General features: G+C 38.7%; 1 protein-coding gene across 1 annotated transcript in view; it reads left to right on the top strand.

The window, feature by feature from the left end:
• Positions 1-9,237, top strand: part of MTA3 (metastasis associated 1 family member 3) — a 127,105-nt gene extending 117,868 nt beyond the window's left edge. The window contains exon 18 of the mRNA XM_057367684.1: positions 7,083-9,237. Within this exon, the coding sequence (XP_057223667.1) occupies positions 7,083-7,218 (136 nt within the window). The 3' untranslated portion in view covers positions 7,219-9,237. The remainder of the gene's footprint in view (positions 1-7,082) is intronic.
• The last annotated feature ends 8,533 nt before the right edge of the window (positions 9,238-17,770 follow it).

The following is a 17,770-nucleotide window of genomic DNA, read 5'->3' as shown; positions in this document are numbered from 1 at the left end:
AAACAAATGTTAGTTGGTCTCTCTTTGTGAAAAAGCTTGCATAAGTAACTACATAAGCATTTTAAATATAAAATACCAAAGAGAACAAACATATTGACTGTGACTGTGAAAGTCARTCACAGAGGTAACTAACAGTTCTTGTCAGACATCTAAGGAGACTTGATATCTAAGAGTTCTTGTCAAACATCTGACGAGACTTGACTGGCTGTTTTCGTAATTTGTGCTATGGGTAGAGGCTAAAACCTTTACTTGTCAAGTGTTGCTATTGTGGAGAAAGCAGATCCAAACTTTAACATTCTGAGGCTGCCTCTGTTGCTTGATGTGAGACACCAGGCAATTTAATTCAGCCTTTCAGTAGCTCCCCCATTTTTTCTGTAACCTTGAATAATATTTTTGTATACCTATTCTTTAGTATGCTGTGCAATTTTTCATTAAGCAGCCCAGCAAGCACTATGAGATACTGCTGKGAAAAGTGCTGGCCATAAAGGTGGAGAGCAGGATGAGTGGCAGAAAATGAACTTAAATAGACCTTAGGTCACATAAATATTGAAAAAAAAATCTTCAGCCTTTGACATGAAAAGGACCTTAGAAATYAGCATCAAATTGTTCTGTGGCAAAGCTTTCCTCTGTCGATGCCACACTGCAGGTTTCTAATCCAGTTTCTGCACTGGGGCTTCTGTGTGTAGAGAAATGAGATTGACGTTGTAGGGCAGAGCCCYAGGGGATGAGTTTGTGAGGGAGCTCTTGCTCTCCAACTGTTTCTGGAAAGACTCAATAATTTTTATTTTTCAGCCCTTGTTTAATAGCAGGTATCCAGGATGCCAAGAACCTCCTCCAAATATATTCTGTTGGTACATATGTTATTCCAGGAAAAGTAAATGCATAATTGATAAAAAGGAAGCATATTGTCAATCTTTGTGAGCCTCAGGTAATATTATAAGCTGTAATACTGTAAAGCACRATGTTCAGGCCAAAAACTTCAGATAAGCCCTACTCTGAAATAAATAAAGCAAGGTGAGAAAACAAAGACATAAAAATACTAATAAAAATGTAGAAGTAAAGTATATATATTTTTTACCCCTGTGAAGAATATAACAGGGTGCTTTCTGCTGTCTTGAACTTAAATAAGCATTTTTGGTTAACACAATATTTTTGAAAGTTTTCAATGCAATATTTAATGTTGCTGGGGAAATGGCACTTAATACTTGTAGCTCAAGGCCAGAAACAGATATTGTATGTTCTGTACATTTTTGTCATCTTGGAGTCTGGATAATGCTGAAATTGTGAATTAATATGAAAACTGTTTGGTGACCAGTTGAAAGCAACATTGTGTTCCACTATTAGACAGCTCTGATGCATCTTTCAGTTTCTTACTTGTTTCAGGAAAAATTATATGCTGCCATGTGGGTATTTTTTTCATCTCATAGCAGGTGATGCTTAATCAATATACAGAATGGCCACCCTGCTGCAGAATAAATAGATGGTTTTAAAAATTCCWCTTGGTAGAGGATGAAGTTGTGTAGTATAAGAATTCATCCTCACYCCGCTGATATAGTTAGGAAGAATAAAGGAGTTGCTTTGAAATCTGCTGCTGTTTGTGCCTGTGAGCTGTGGATTTCTGGCTCCTTGGGTTCCCAGGGTGCCAGGGTATTGACAYATCTGCAGTGCCCCTGTGTGCTCCTTCCCAGGGAGGGGAGGTTAAGCAACCCTTCATTGGACAGAGCAGAATTCCTGCCTTGCAGCCTCTGCAGTGTAAGGTAACTAAGGAGAGCCTGATGAGCTGCACATAAAGTTCAGAGCAGCTGTCCTGTAGCTCAGGTTACAAGTCTGTTGAAGCCTAAGCCATTGCTTTGTTTTAAGCAGTATGAATAATTAATTTTCTTACCCATTCCATCGAGCTTCCTTTGCTAGGACTTAGTGGTTCTACTCCACTCTGCAAAGCTGGACRCTGGTGAAATGCTGTGAATTCAGACAGGCTTTTCTGCCTTCCTTGAGGGAAGGACTGTGTCAGCTTCTGTGAGAAGTCAGCCTTGCACCAAAATTGATGTGAAATCTTTGTTGTCTCAGCAGTAGGTAACCTTAGCCTCTTGGTGGTAAATGCCAAGCTCACAGATAATATTGTGAGGATAATCTGGGAGGATAATCTCCCTGCTGGTTGTTGGGATTCAGRTTTATTCATCATGTGATGATCAATATATGACAGAATCTCTTTATGATGTTTCTTAGGGTTAAAAGATTTTTCCAGCTCCAGCATTCAAATGAATAATGAATAGTGGTGCTGAGAATAGGACTTTGTGTTTCTTTAATTCYGTCTCTCCTAAACCACTTTAGACTAGTAATGAAATATTTTCAGGGGAAATGAAAATAATGGGAAAATACATTAAACTAATKGTTTATTCCAAAAGCCGTGACAGTTGTTTGCAGTTAAACTGGATAGAAATAACTTCAATAGTAGATATTTCAGTAGTAGACAGACCTGTTGTTCTAGGCACTCTAGAAATACACGTAAATAGACGGTTCCTGCTCCAAGGTGACTTTGGTCTGGGTAGATTTTAAATCACCTGTAAGTAGACAGAAACRGAGGTGGCTTGTGCCATATGATAGKTCAGGCTYGACACACTCATAGAAGTCYGTGCTTTTTCCTCCCAATAGAGAAAATGCTAAACCCCATCATTAATGACCATCTATATATATGTAGTATCTATATGCTGTTGCTTTGAAACACAAACATCAGAAAAGGCCTCAAAGTGGTGCAATACGTGAAAAAAATATGTTGTCTTAAGCTACTTAGGAAGATCTAACACAATAATTTGTAACTGGTGAGTCTAAAAATTATTGTTTATAGAGAACAGTGCTGCTCCGTAAATATTGATAAAATATTGGAAGATAAGCACTAGCAAAGGAAAACATTTCCTTGCTAGGAGGAGAAAAATAAGATAAGCTCTTAAAACATTTAAATAATATTGGCTTGTCTATAGCAGCACCTCTTTAAAGGTTCTATCAGTCTATCTGCCATCTGTATGGGTTTTATAATGCAACTACATGGCTCATGGCAACAGCTTCCCAGTAGCCCCATGCTTATTAAAATCTTCCATTATATTTTTATAAATTAACATTTCCTAAGGCCCTTGTTTTTAAAAGGTGTATCAGTGTCAACCCACTTCTGCCTTCCAAACCTATTTTTAACTAGTTTCTGTAATGTTGAACTTAGATGAAAATTTTAATGCAAGATGGGAAAGCTTTATCCTGAAAGTGTTGAGGGAAAAAAATAATATCTAAGGCAAAAAGCCAAACAATTAAATAAAATACTTCTCATTTCCACACAGGTAGAAATGTGGGAAGTGTTGTGAGTCCTTAAATCAGTCACCTTACAGGTTTCTAAGGATCTGTGCCTACAGCTTAATCCCACTTAACTTCTCTGTGCAAGCAGCACTGCACACATTTTGGCCTTTCACCATGGTTAAAAGCCTATTGAAATTAACAAAAACTTATCAGCWTTCTAAGGTAGTAACACTCTTGCAGTTTAATCCACTGAATAGTTAAAATCTACCTCTGGATAAAAGATGATCTCAGAGAAATAAGTGATTTCTCAAGGATCTAATAACAACCAAGGAATGATGGTTATTCTTTTAAATAGTTGTTTTCTCTAAATGACCTTGAATTTGCACTGAAAATTTACATTGCACAAARTATATATTGCCCTGGAGCAGCAGCAACTTGACAAACATATCTCTAGAATATTTTTTTCTTATTTTTTAGCCTTGTTTTCTCTCCAAATGGCTCTATGGTTAGACTGATTGCAAGTTTCACACACGATTTGTGCCAGAACACAAAATCCTCCCAGTGTTGGCAGTGTTTATGCATCTTGCACATTAATGTTGCTGTTTACACTTGGCAAGTCACAGCAGAATACTTCACCCCAATGGGAGAGATTATATGGAATTTCAGCTATGATTGGGCAGGAAATCAGTTTTCTTCTGCCTGCTGCCGACCTGGGRGTGCTCCTTGTGCTACCAGCAATTGCATAACAATGCATTTCCACAGCACCAGTTCCTACATATAAGGATGTTGCTCGAATGGCATCCACAAGACAGTAGGTAGATGTAGATGTAAAGGATTCATATTATTCCTAAATTATACGAGTGCATCACAGTTGACTTAAAAATGAGCACAGTGGGCTTTATATACTGATCCCCTATTAAATATTTTGTTCATTCTCAAACCTTTGGTAGCAGGAAGGCTGGAAATACAAAGCAAAGGCTTTAAAATACTTTTGAATCTGCATTTCAGGTCTGTAAATGCATCATACTTCAAGCCCTAGTACAAAAGTCAAAGAACCAGGGGAGATGGCAATTAATCTGTCCTAACAACTGCAAAGGATGTTACCAACGATACAGATAGGGAAGACATTTATTACCACTGCCAAATAAAGGCTTTATGTAATTAAAACATATGGCTAGTATCAACTGAAAGAGGGACAGGAAATTGAGCATTAAGGRTGACTCTGCCCTTAGTTCAGTGTATCTTTGGGGGAGGGTGAAGTGCTCTGGGTGAAACGGTGATGACAACTTAATCTTTGAGTTAGCCTTTTGTCAGCTACTATTGCATGTTTAAGTGTTAAAAAAATTCTGAAGAATTGTAAAACCTGATGAATGCCTCTCAAAAAGCTAGACTGTATTTAGATGCTGAATTCTTCAGTGTAAAGCATCTGGTCCCTCCACCTTCTATATATTTTGCAGTAAAAAGAACAATTTTGGTTTTTAGAGAAATGATTGTTTAAATATAACATTTGATGTAGTCAATGGAAATTTCCATTCCTCCAGTTTTATTTCTGAAAGGCTATATCCCAGAAAGCTAATTTCTGGAAGCATTTTCACAATCCTGTTTGAACAGAAGTGCTGGATTGCCTTTTCAGAGTGCATATCAGATTAGTTTTTTTCTGACAGAGTTTATAGAGCTACTTTCACTTATTCTGAATGAGCAATTGCCTCTGTTTGTGGCTTGCTTGACAGAACAATGTGATTACGTTTTTCTTCTGCCTTTCTTCATGCTGGTTTTGAACCAGTATTAAATGGGAATAACGATATCTTTTATTTTGCTGTCCATACAAAATAATCATGAATTTTAATCTAAAGTACCCTAACTGTCCTTACATTTAGTGTCAGCTGCAAATTACTTTCATAAGCAGGAACCTCTTGGCAGTTTATAAAGTTGCTTTATTAAAAATACAGAAGGGTAAACAATTATTTGATATTATTTGAACCTTGGGCTTCTCAAATGATTAATGAYCACATTCCTTCTGTAAATAAATACCAAGTTTTGCAAACAAATATATCAAAAAAGGATCCTGTTCTGTAAGGTTTTTCTGGGATGATGCCCATTAATAATCTGTGTGGGTAATGGCTATTGTCTATCCACATGAATTTATAAAAGCCGGCTGTCTCATTATTTTAGAAAGACACATTTCTGCCATGCTGAGATTACATTTCTATGGTCTTACTGTTCTGGAAGGTATGCAATATCTTTGCAATCAATTTAATATGTCTTTGGCCTCATTTAGGATGACCATGTAAAGTGAATACTCAAACAGTAAGTTTTTTTCTCAGTGGCATTGTGTGAAAAACTGAAACTTAACTTTCTGGTGATTCCCTTTCCTTTCCTTCTGTTGTGTTTATTGCTAAATGATGCTAAACCCTAATTTGGTATTCCAGGCCATGAAGACATCCTTTCAAAAGTGAATACATCTCTGCACCTTTAAAATACATTAACCTCAATAGATATATTTTTCAGGCTCCCTTTAATCTATAAAAGCAGAGTATATTCTTCTGTTTTTTGCCTGTTGGGCTTTTTTTTTTTTTTCTTATTTTCTCTTCTGTGGCCCAGTTAGTTAAAGTGGAAGTTTACATCCCTGGGGGCCAACTCAACCTGTAACTAGTAACAAACTGCTGTTTGAAATTTAATATGCAAATTGTTATTTTGGCATTCAAGAGAATYTATTTACAGCTGACCCTGTATTTTCAATGTCACGTGCCACCATTTTTCAGTTTCAGAGGTTGAACAGCCCATTTAGATGAAAGGGAAAAGCCAGTCCTTGAGTTACYATCTCAGAACCTTGATGCAGGTAGGCACCTCATCACCCTGGAGTTTGTAGGTCACATATTCARGTCAAAAAGTTTGAATTAGAAAGCCTGATCTCATTAAGTTTAGAGGCTCCAGTTTGCTTTAATTCATTTCCTTAAGATCAAAATCACTATAATTTATAAAACTACCTAAATGAAGGTTGGGATTCTTGACTTGAGTGAATTCAGAAAATAGGTCATTTCCAGTAGTATCTAATGTTCGGGTCTGTGCCAATGAAGATGGTTTTTGGTGTGCTGTGTGTACCATTTCTGTGTTTTCTGATCCCTGCCCTGGATACACTCAGCACTGTGCTTATTGATTTGTAACAGTAAAGAGACATGGCTGTTGAAACATAGCAAGGATTTATGCTTCAAAATAAACAATCCTTGGACATACAAGATTAAAAGACAAATAACATGGCCACCTGTATTAATATGTTTGGTTTATCATCTGAAAACCAAAAATGAAAGTGAATTTACTGCACCTGAATGGCACTAGAGAAAAAGTCCAGAGCTCAGGGGCCTGTGCTATTGCAGAAGTGGTACAGTGCAAGTAGCARCAATTGCTCCCACTTTTACAGAGGTGGCACATTCACTGGGTGCCAACACGGTCCTTTCTTCTGTGGTCCCTCATTCCAGTATCGATACCACATGTGAGGATTCACCACCTGGGCATTCTGGGCCAAGATTTCATGTAATCAAATATTATTATTCTTCAAATATTGTCTAACACCTATTCACTTCTTGATGAATCATTATCAGACAACTGTGAATCATCAGTTGATGGACAGGGCTCACTCTGGTTGACTKCAAGTCTCTTTTCCATGAACTAGCCTTCCTGCTCTGGTAAGAGTATTTGTTATGTTTGTTATGGGCTCTTGAGCGSTATTCTGTTAAAGACTGAGATTTCTCTCTTCTGTTATCTCTCTCTTCTTTCCCTCCTTTCCTCCTTCCCTTCTACAGAAGAATCCGTAAGAAGTTCACCAGATCACAGCTGAAAAGAGCTTCCAGAACACCTTGTTCTCCGATCATTGCAAAGACAAAGTCTCTCATGAACAATAGACAGGCCCGAACAGAGCCAGGATCCATCACACACTGAAGATATAACAGCATCAGCACCATAATAATGTCAAAATCATGTTCAATTGTGAATGCAGACATAACAGGACTTCCCACATCTTTGAGACAGAAACATTGTGTGGACATATTGTGGCTGGGTTCTGTGTTCTGGGTAGGATCCAACAGCAGCCCTTGTTCTGCCTCATCTCTGCAAGGGCTACTCCTGGTTCCCTATCCCAGATTCCCTCCRTTCCCAGTCATCAGTGTTGGCTGGTCAGGGAGAGGCTGTTTGCACTGGTCCCACTGAAGGAGCATGGATGCAGAGTCCACCCATCACATTTGTCTATGCCTTCTAGTGGTTCAACAAAAATATGCAGCTTTCAAAACTATTGCAGCATCTTTAAAGCAGGATTTAGCCTTGAGGGGTTGCATCTTCAAAAACAAATGCAAACTCCGAGTGTTCGTATTTTTCAGTATTGGCTTGAGTCACCTTGGATTTGATTTTCTAAACTGAATGTCCACAAGGGCATATTGTTCWGCAGTTCTGAAACTTGGACTGAATTAGGAATTGCCCATAATTAGTGACCAGTTTTGAAAATGTTGGCCATATTAGCTTTGGTTAAAATCCTGGAAAGTATTATGTGTGACAGTGAACATCCAGCTGGACTAGTTGCATGTGTAGGAACTGGTGCCGTTGTCTCTATATTTGAAAGCATCCACCTTTTTCTTTGGGTATTTTTTGCATTTCTTGAAGCCTATTCTGAATAGTGAAAACCACCAGAACAAGATTCCCAGAAAACACAMAGAAATAAATTATTTCTTATTAGTAATGTCTCTCCACAAAATAATTTCTTCATTTTTTATATGTCTGGATTAAAAGATGTCTTGCAGAATGCTTTGAAGTTCATAAATGTAAGGCTACAGTTGGATACTTACCAYGGAGAGATGATGTGCCTTTTGAAACTTCTTGTAGGAAACTGTCAGTCTCCCTGAAGGTGGGAATGGCAACAGAGGCAGGTCTTTTTTTTCTACTCAGGTACTCACAGGTGAACAATCTCTGCCCTACTTTGAAATCCAGAGAAAACCAGTGTGTAACGCTGCTGTGTAAACCTAGCTGGGATATATTAATTGTCTGAGATGTGTTGTCCTTCAATAGGTTTTGATTCCCTTTAGTGGCTTTTAAAGATGTGGTGTGACACTGAACACATCACAGGAAATTGGGATGAATTTCAAGAGTTGTTTTTTGTCTCTCTTGACTAGGTAGCTCTAACAGTATCATGCAGACTTGAGATTTTTTTTTCCAGTTGTGGACATGCACCCAATTTTGTGTTTAGAAAGAAAAAGATGTAAGTGACGTCTCACACTTCTGGGTGATTCCCTAAAAATTGTTTCTCTCCATGCATTTTATGCTTTCAGACTGAAAGAACATGTGATCCCAGTCTATAATTAGCCATACTCTCCAAGTAGAATTTTGAGCTCTTAAGGAAGTGACCCAGATGCTTCTTCAAAGAAGAAAGCACCCTGACCTCTTGAAAGGACTTGCTGATAATTTTGCATAATGATGGATCCAGGTCTTGTCCGCTGTCCTTCACCAGCAAGAAAAGGGTGGATATGGAGGAGAGGCTGATGACATGAAGTGCTTGCTCCCAGTGCCCTGAACTCTTTAGTGAATGTCACTGTTTTGGACTCAGTTGGAGAAGACCTGGCATTCATCTGCCTACAGTACTTTCCAGTAGCCACTGAAATGTGCAGCCTTAGGAGTCCCTTCTAGACACAGGATTTGTTTTTTCCTCTGAACAGGAGGGCTCTTCATCAGTTAGCTGAGTGGAGACAACCTACTCTTATTAGTAAGAATTGCCTTTATTAACTGCAACATATGGAAACACCTTCTGTATAATAGCTTCCTCACCCATTAGAATAAAGAAAACATGATTATTCAGCAATCTATTTGACTGAAAGTATCAACAACATGAATATAATGAGCTTTGTCTCCCTCAGACATCAGTGAAATCACACACAGCAGACTCATTTTCGAAGTGTTGTTAGCTGTAAGGTGGTAGATTTTACCCTGCCTTATTAAGCTTGTACTCAAATGGTTTCTTTTTGTCAGTGTGCTCCAGTGTCTAGACAGYATTTTGTAAAATCTCTGTGTGTTTCTGCTTTTGACAAAAGTATTAGTATCCGTAACAGTCAGATGTGAAGTCATTTTTTCTTCTTTCCCTCTAAGGAGAGATATCAGTAACACAGCTCCCTATCAGCAGCCCAATACTGTTATCTTTTGCATTAAATAGCTGAGGTAAGGAAGTATCCTTTGCAGCTTCAAGCTGAAGTGCTTCATGTGGATACACTGGGAATAATCCAGYTTTTCCCAGCAGAGCTGTGTCCCAGGCTGCAGTAGGGTGGCTGAGGTGTGGAGGGGGCTGATGGATGGGATAATTCGCTCTGTCCTTCAAGTGTTCACACGCGGCTGCACAGAAAATCCTCTCCTACGCTGCACAGAGAAACTGCACTCCAGGCATTGCACCTTAGGATTTACCTGCTCCCTCTTGATCTCACCGTTCCTGAAAGATGTTCTCCAGAGACAGATGCAGGATTGACCTGTGAATTTCAGCTGAGAGCGTTGATGGAAGATTCCACTGAAGACGTGTTCCTCCTGGTGGGTTTGGGCATAACTATTTACGTTTTTGTAGAAATTGTGAAAATCCTTATCCCAATATCATGCAGTTCCATGCTTTCTGTTGAGCTGAGACATTTTTCACTGTCTGTGAGCAAAGATGACACATTCCTGCGTAAAATACTGTAAACTGAATCAGTATACAACAAATCAGAGCTCTGCACTTTTTTATCAATCTTCCCCAGTTTGTTATTTTAAAACCAGCTAACATATACCRGTCATCAACAATGACACTGAGTGTAAACACGAACCCTGTAAGCAAGGACAAGAAGTTTGGTGCTTACCATGATATGAGCAAGAGAATCTAGGCAGCATCAGCACTGCATTTATAATTTGATTWCTTTTTCTGTTAGCTAAATAAGAAACCCTTCTGAAAATGTGCCTCTCCACTTGTAAACAGGGGCTAGAAAACCATACAAAATGCACAATCTCTTTGTGTCCAGAGGCCTCATATAGAAAGGAGGAAAATTGTTTTAATGTTTCAAATGTCTGTKTTGCCATTTTCAACTACATAGCTGCTTTGCTCTCTTGAAATATTGTGTATACTGTTTTTGGTTTATTTTTAAAGGCCTCTACCTAGTGATAGAAGTTTTGATTCTGTAGGATGGGAAAAGAATGTTTTTGAAAACGTGAGATTGCCTGAAATGTGTTGGTCATATGAAAATATCTTTAAAACCAGTGTTTTGATTAAAGGCAAATATAGCCTTTATTTCTGCAGTCCAAACATTGCAGGATATTGTGGAAAACTGGGGATTGGAACTGAAATGTAGAACAAACAAGGAGTAGAAATGGTGAAATGGAACCTGCACTTACAGAATGTGCACTTTTTTAGTAATCTAAAGTAAGGGTTTTTTTTAATAAATATAATTCCAACAGAGATACTTTCCTAATTATGAAGGCTTAAATAAAATGGAATGGCTGCACAGTAGTTTCTGTTATAGTCACAGCATAACGTGCCACAGCCTTTTGCAGAGAACAATTATAGTCCTTCAAAAATACTATATTACTGGACACAGTGTCTTTATGTATGTGTACTGCTATGGTAATGGAATTATTAGAAACCTTTGGAAATGTCAGCAAAATAATATCCATTTTTTATTTTCTTTTGGMGGTTCTTTATATAAACCTGTGTCTTCATAAGCCAGAGGGGTTGTCAAGAGATCTGAGTTTATATAACTGCATAGTGGAATTTTTTTGGAGTAAGTCAGGACTTTTTTTATTCAAATGTTGCATGTTGAGGGAGGAAACCTAATTTTGGAATACATGGGTTTTGGATAAGAGTTTTGAGGTTGTACTAAATATTGATCAATAAATTTGCAGAATATGCTCCTGTTGCTCATAAAGATTTAATAGCTGGTATTGAAATACATTATTGATTAAATAAGAAAATAATAAAGGGTTGTCTTTTAAAATTTCTGTTGTTAAGACTAAAAGTGAATTTCTCAATGGAATGGTAAAACTGGGAATCTCAGTGTTGGGTGTTTGAGAATGTGGAGCACCTTCGAATGAAACAGTACTATTTGATTTGCATTAAAGTGTCTTGTGTACAAATTCTGTGACTCTTGGCCCTTTTTGCAGGGAATGAAATTCCTACATTGATACTGTCATCCTATTTCACAGTAGTCTATTGAATAGTCAAAAGGCTGAATATTGGTGAGCTACATGAGGGTTTAAGTACAAGTAGGTAACAAGGGGATGAGAAGACTGAGAAGGTGGGAAAAGTGAGACATGAGGTATTGGTCCTTACACTGGAGCTAGGTTTGAACTAGGATTGAACTGAAATCTAGGCACAAGGACTCATAGTCCACAAAAACAATCTGGAATCTACACTGCATTGCTCCGGTGAATCAGCTCATCTAAACTTCTCAGGTTGGTATTAATTAATTTTGTGTGTTCATTTGGTGGCACATGCAACTGGTGGCTTCTATGTAGAAGTGGAACATTGTCTGAATCCTCTTTACTGACATCTAAGCTAATTTCTGCAAATTAATTGGATTTTTTTCAGAGAGGGAGAAGCATATAAAGGTCTTCTGGACAGAAGTAAGGAGTGCTGCTTTACAGGTTTGTTCAAGGCAACTATTTCCRTCTCCTAATTCCCCAGTTTGTCTTGGGGAAAGCAGGATGCTTGGTCCACAGGCTAAATATTGTTCCAAATTTTTTTTTTATTATTTTAATGGATTATCTTTTTCTCTCCCTCTTCTCTCCTCGAAGACACAGTGTAGATTCCTAGTAGCAAAACTCAAGTTTTTCTGTGGTATTTGGATTTAATTGGCAAGATGAGTTATATTTACTAGTCCTTCTGGGTGTGTTGTATTGATATCAGGAGGGGATAATCTCTGGAAGCAGTCCTTTGCTGGCAGAACTGAGGAACTGGGCATCTCTTTAACCAGGCTTGGACAGGGAATCTCAGTAAAAAAGGCAGAAGTCCAAGGAACTCATTGCTTTCAAAGTATGACTCTAAAGCCTTTCCCTTGACTGGTTGAAATAGGTGTTTAGGGGAAACTACAGCCTCTCAATTCTTTGGTTCACTGTAGGGACATTGATCACACATACAAAGCCTCAGCAGCACAAGGACATAAAGTGGTTTTCTTTCCCTGGCACTATCAGTTGAAAAAAACTCCCCAAAACCCCACAAAACCAAACCAAAACAAAACAAAAAAAAAAAACCAAACAAAAACCACAAACAAACAAATACAAACCATACAAAAGAAAACCCCCAGCAACCCCAGCAACCAACCAACCAAAAAAACCATGGCTCTGCTGTCTACTTAAAGCAGCAATTATTAGAGAGGGCATTTTGCTGAGTTTTGTTTGGTCCTTGGTCTATGCAGAACTTTCATAAAATGCTGTAAATACAAAGAGATTTTCTGTGAGGCTGGTCTGCCATCATGGCACTTTTCCATGAAGCCAGATGCATTATGGTTGCTTTATAAAACAAGCAAGTAGTTGATGCATGAGTCTTACCAAATTAACATAAAAATCCTACGTGAGCTTTATGGCCTCATTGTATTACAGCCACTTGTTACCACAGTGGCAAGACCAAAGGTTCTTCACATACACCTTATTTGTGTACACATCCCTCAGCTAAGCAGAGKGATCTTTATGGAAATTAAAACTCTGTATTACTCATTTAAATGATGATAAAACCTAGATGCCAGGCCAAAGAACTGTCTGTGGCCAATAAWATTTAAGATATACACTCAAATCAAAGTCTGCTTTGTGTAGCTGGGACGTTCCTTAAGCGTTAAAATTGGCACTGATATTCTAAGGACATTTGTTTTAAATGGCTCAATTGAGTCCTACACAGAAAGAAAATAAAATCTTCAGGAAATAAATCTTAGTCTGTACTGCTTTGGGCAATCGGATGGGAGGAAAAGGGTTAGAGAGAGATTTTGATGCAAATTCTCTTCCTACCAAGTTGTCAATTCATGCCYGCAGAATTTCTTCACCAAAGCTAAGTCCCAGTGAGTCTGGAGGAGCATGGCAACTCTCTAATTTATTTGTAGGGATTTTTTTCCCCTGCTGGCTAGCTTTGTTATTACTTTGGAGGTTTGCTCAGTAATCTGAATCAATAGTTTCATTAATGAGTAGGAGGCAGTTCATATCACCTTTGGGTTAAAAGTGGCTCTTTCCCTGCTTTATTTTGCTTAGACACATAAAAAAAAAAATACTTTGCATAATAATAGAAGAAAAACCAAAAATATTTTCACCAGCATTTCTGTGAAGCTAAGAAGTAAAGCATATACAACATTAAACTAGCTGGATATAACAGAATAGGACACTGAACATGATTTTCTTTTGTTACATGGATACWACTGTTCATGACTGAAGAACCATTCTTTCAAACAGTCTGTTCTGTTTTGGTTCTGTGGACACTGCACTTGCTTTTTCTGTATTCACCAAACTCCTCCATTGTGCTGTTTGCTCTGCCCAGTAGTCACACTGGGAAAATGAGCTGCTCATACTTTAACTTTCTGATAAGTTATTGGGGCARATGCAATGAAAATTTTAAGACCATAGTATTGGTGAATAGCTCCATGTTTTTTTTTTCTTTCCTTCAGTCTAGATTTCCATTGGAATTTTAATTTTTTTTTTTCAGGCAGTCAATCTAAGAAAATTTTTACTGAATGGCATTTATCCTTAGGATATGCATTTAGTCCACAGTAAGGTAGTTACATTGCACAGTCTGCTTGCAGGAGCCTGACTTAATCCCAGTTGTTTGATAATCTTGCCCCATTGTGGTTTCTTTTCTGTATTAGTAACAATAAGTCCAGTATTGATTGGCTTTTCCAAGAGGACCAGACTCCATCCTGTAATTTGTAAATGCAGTTAAGGCATGGTTAAGTATTTTCTCCTTTTTRAGGTCTCTGCTCTCTCTCCCACTTCTTGTGTACGCTTATAATAAAGGAGAACTTGATGATGCTCTCCTTCCTGGCTGTGTGTGGGTTTGGCTGGGAGAAGGAGAGCTTGGATCACTGCTGCCTGTCCCTTGGCACACAGACTGTACTGGCCACTACAGAGCACTCTTGTGCTTCTCACTCTGGAATTCTAAAGGTGGGGACAGCTCGTCAGGCTGGTGCTGCTCTCACCYCTAGGACGAGAGGGTGGCTAAAGCAGGCTCCATGGCACTGCTGCACTTTGGGGTGTAAGGAATGGTTCAGGGTGGCTGAGCCCTCTGGAGATGCTCCCATTCCGCTGCTGCATGACTGGAATGCACTGCCAGCCCTCTTATTTAATGGCATATTTGGATCCTTATGGTATATTTGGATCCACGCCCCTTCTGAGTTTCTTCATTGATTCTCACCCACCTTAAGCCTGCCATATGTTTTCTTTGCTTTGTTGAACCCTAATTGCTGTGTATTTTAACTCACTTTTCAGAATGATGCCAAAGAAGTTATAATCAAGATGCTATAAACATCTAGAAGTTTTTGCTCCCTCACCCCTTCCTTTTTCAATTTAAGGCCATTTTTATTCCATTAGWCTTTGCTTTTCACCTACCTTTCCACTGGTCTTTCATTTACTGATAAAGAAGCATCAGACCTTATTGGAAATATGACATAGTCTTCAAAATGAAATATTTGTACCTATCAAGGTGATGGCAGCAAACATCTGCTGTGGGTTTGTAGATCAATAAGCCCAGACAGGGTATGGGCTAAATTGTCAGAACTCAAATGCAGATTAATATTTTAAACCTGCTGAATTTCTTGGCTATTTGGATCCCGTGGTGTTGCATGGTTGCTTCCAAAAACTGGTGTTTGCTTCAGACTTGCAGCCTAAACCTGTCTGAGGGTTTTTTTAGGGTTCTGCRCTAGGGTTTGGCTGGACTGTACCTATTGCACATGCCTTGCCAGCCTGTAATTAGACTGACTGCTTMAATGCTGCATAGCTTTCTTCTGTTTACTGCTCATATGGATTAAACGTGCAAGATTTCAGTAGCAGAATAGAAATGAAGTGACTGCCAAGCTCTGGTTTTTCTCCATCTTCCCTCAATGCACTAACGAGAATCAATTGSAGTTGCTTATTATTCTTAAATAGCATTTAAATAGTTAATTTGAGAGAATCTGATTCACTAGCTCTTTTCATTTTGCTGATTTGATTTCAGCCTTCTGCCCATCTGGGCCAACCTACRTGTACTGTTCAAAAACCTAAACTCATTGGTGCACATAACCAAAGTCAAAGACACTGAGCCTGACAACCCAGCAAAGCACTGTCTGCAACAGTGTCCTCCAATCCTCTGTTTTCTTGCTGCTAAAATCCTCAGTGAGAAAGGGGTCTTTACTTTGCAATTAATTCTCTGTTGTGCCTGAAAAAGAAGCAGAGCGATTATAGAAAATAACTCCTCCTCATCCATTCAGTTTTCTAAATGTTCAGGTCTGCTGRCTGTATATCAGACTGTGGAGTTGCATAGTCAGAGGAATGGTTTCCTGAGCWGATGAGTTTATTCTGCCTGGGGATGCTCTGGTAGAGCCCCCTGMTCACCGTAGGAACTGCAAAATTAATCTCTGTGAAGTCATGTGGCACTTCTAGAAATGGCCTTCTGGTCAAACTGCTGCATCTGTGCAAATCCCCCTCACAGCAATAAAGAATCCTGAAGTAGGATTGTAGGCTAAGCTGTAAGCTCTTTAGGTTAGGGTTAATATCCTCCTGTAATTATTTTWAAATGCTTTTTAGATTTATAGCTTCATGGCAATCCCTGTGGTGGTGTATGTAGGGTCTGTACATTCACTAATGGATGCCTCTGGTTTCTACARTGTGCTGTTACCTGATGTTAGGAAGGAATAGATGTATTCTTTTTCTTTCAATAAAGGGCTGGGCGAGGGTTGCTATTTCCTTATGGTCTCCCCATATTTAAATCCGTGATGATTTATGTTCACAACTTGCTTTTCTTTTCATGGCCAAAAAAAAGATAGGATAACACACTGAAAGTACAGGGTGGTTGTATGTGATGAAACATTGCTTTTTTTTTCATTATATACACACAGGGAAGTTGAAATGTTATTTGTAGAGGATAAAGGTGAACTTTGCTCATGATTTTATGAACTTCTTTATTGCACAGTCCTTTTTGTGCAAACAGCACTTGACACTCTCTTGCCTTTTGTTATTTCCAGCAGATTGGAGTCACTTGTTTTTCAATGTTGGACTGTGACAGAGCAGCAGCTGTTGGATAAAAGGAATCAAGATAATTTTTGGGTTTTGTGATCAAATATTTAGGGGGATTTGTGAAGTACTGTAAAATTCAATTAGTTTTGCTTCCTATATTGTTTTCTCCTAGACCATTGTTTTGCARTTCTGGAATAATTTGTCATCATTTTTCTGAAAGTGGAGCTGGTAGCTGGTCTGGGCTAAGGCTTTTAGCCCAGCTGGTGTTGCTGGGGTTGGTGTTCACTTCACAAACTGCTGTGCTGGCTGAAGATGTCACCCTGAATGTCTGCTCACTATCGATCCCCTGCTGAAGGTTTCTGCCCTCTCTCAGGAAGCTGCTGTTTCCTGCTTCAAAGCTGGACTGAAAATTAGGCTTAACTCTGTGGCTCTGAAATGAGAGAARGAGGATTCAAGTGAATCCACTGAAAATGAGAGAGGGAGTAGGGAAGAACCTCTGATGGCCAYGAAAGACAAATAGCTGAGGTCAGAAGTTTCTGCAGCTTCACAGCCTGATCTGGAAGCATACATCTGTCTGCAGCCCAAATAAATAATATCTCATTAGGAGCCATTGAAGTATTGAAAAAGTAGCAAATATCTCAAATTAACCAATGTGGTGTCATCAGCCATATTCAAGCATCTAGATATGTTTGACTAATTCATTGCCTCACTTTCTGCTCCTCGCCAGTTGTGTGTCCTCAGCTGTGTCTGTCACTCCTTGTGTTCCACCAGTCCCAGTTCAGGAGGGTCTGTCAGTCCTCAGCCAGGACTGGACACCTGAACAGGGTCAGACTCTGAATTTCTTAGTTCTTTCCTTCTGCACTACTTGAAAAAAGCCTGATTTGCTCAAAACTCAGGCTGTAGCCAGGATAAAGGTCACTGACTTGGTACACTTGATAAGCTTGGTACAGTGTGTTTGAAATGTCAGGTAACATGGTAACTTTTCCATAAACTAATAGGTTAATCCAATATGATCACTGAGAAAGAAATAATTCTGTTTTCAAATGTTTCYACAAACTCAGTATTGTCATGAACACAGATGCTGAATTTCTGATGGCTGGTGAAATGTATTTCCATGCTGTTTGTAGCTGTGTACAGATATTCAGGTAATTCATTYCGCTCTCAGTAATGCAGGGTGCTGTAAGTCACTGCAAAAATTTCATAAATATGTAACAAAAAATCAGGAGTGATTGTGAAAAAAGTCAGTGAAAAGGCAATTTTAGTAAAATAATCAGCTGCCAGGAAAAGGCTCAGGTGAGTAGTCATTTTTCCCTGATTT

The sequence above is a fragment of the Malurus melanocephalus genome, unplaced genomic scaffold (assembly GCF_030028575.1).
Source record: "Malurus melanocephalus ecotype Western Australia unplaced genomic scaffold, MMel_1.1 scaffold_82, whole genome shotgun sequence".
NCBI lineage: Eukaryota > Metazoa > Chordata > Aves > Passeriformes > Maluridae > Malurus > Malurus melanocephalus.
The sequence above is the reverse complement of the archived record's forward strand: the minus strand, read 5'-3'. Positions and strand labels throughout refer to the sequence as shown.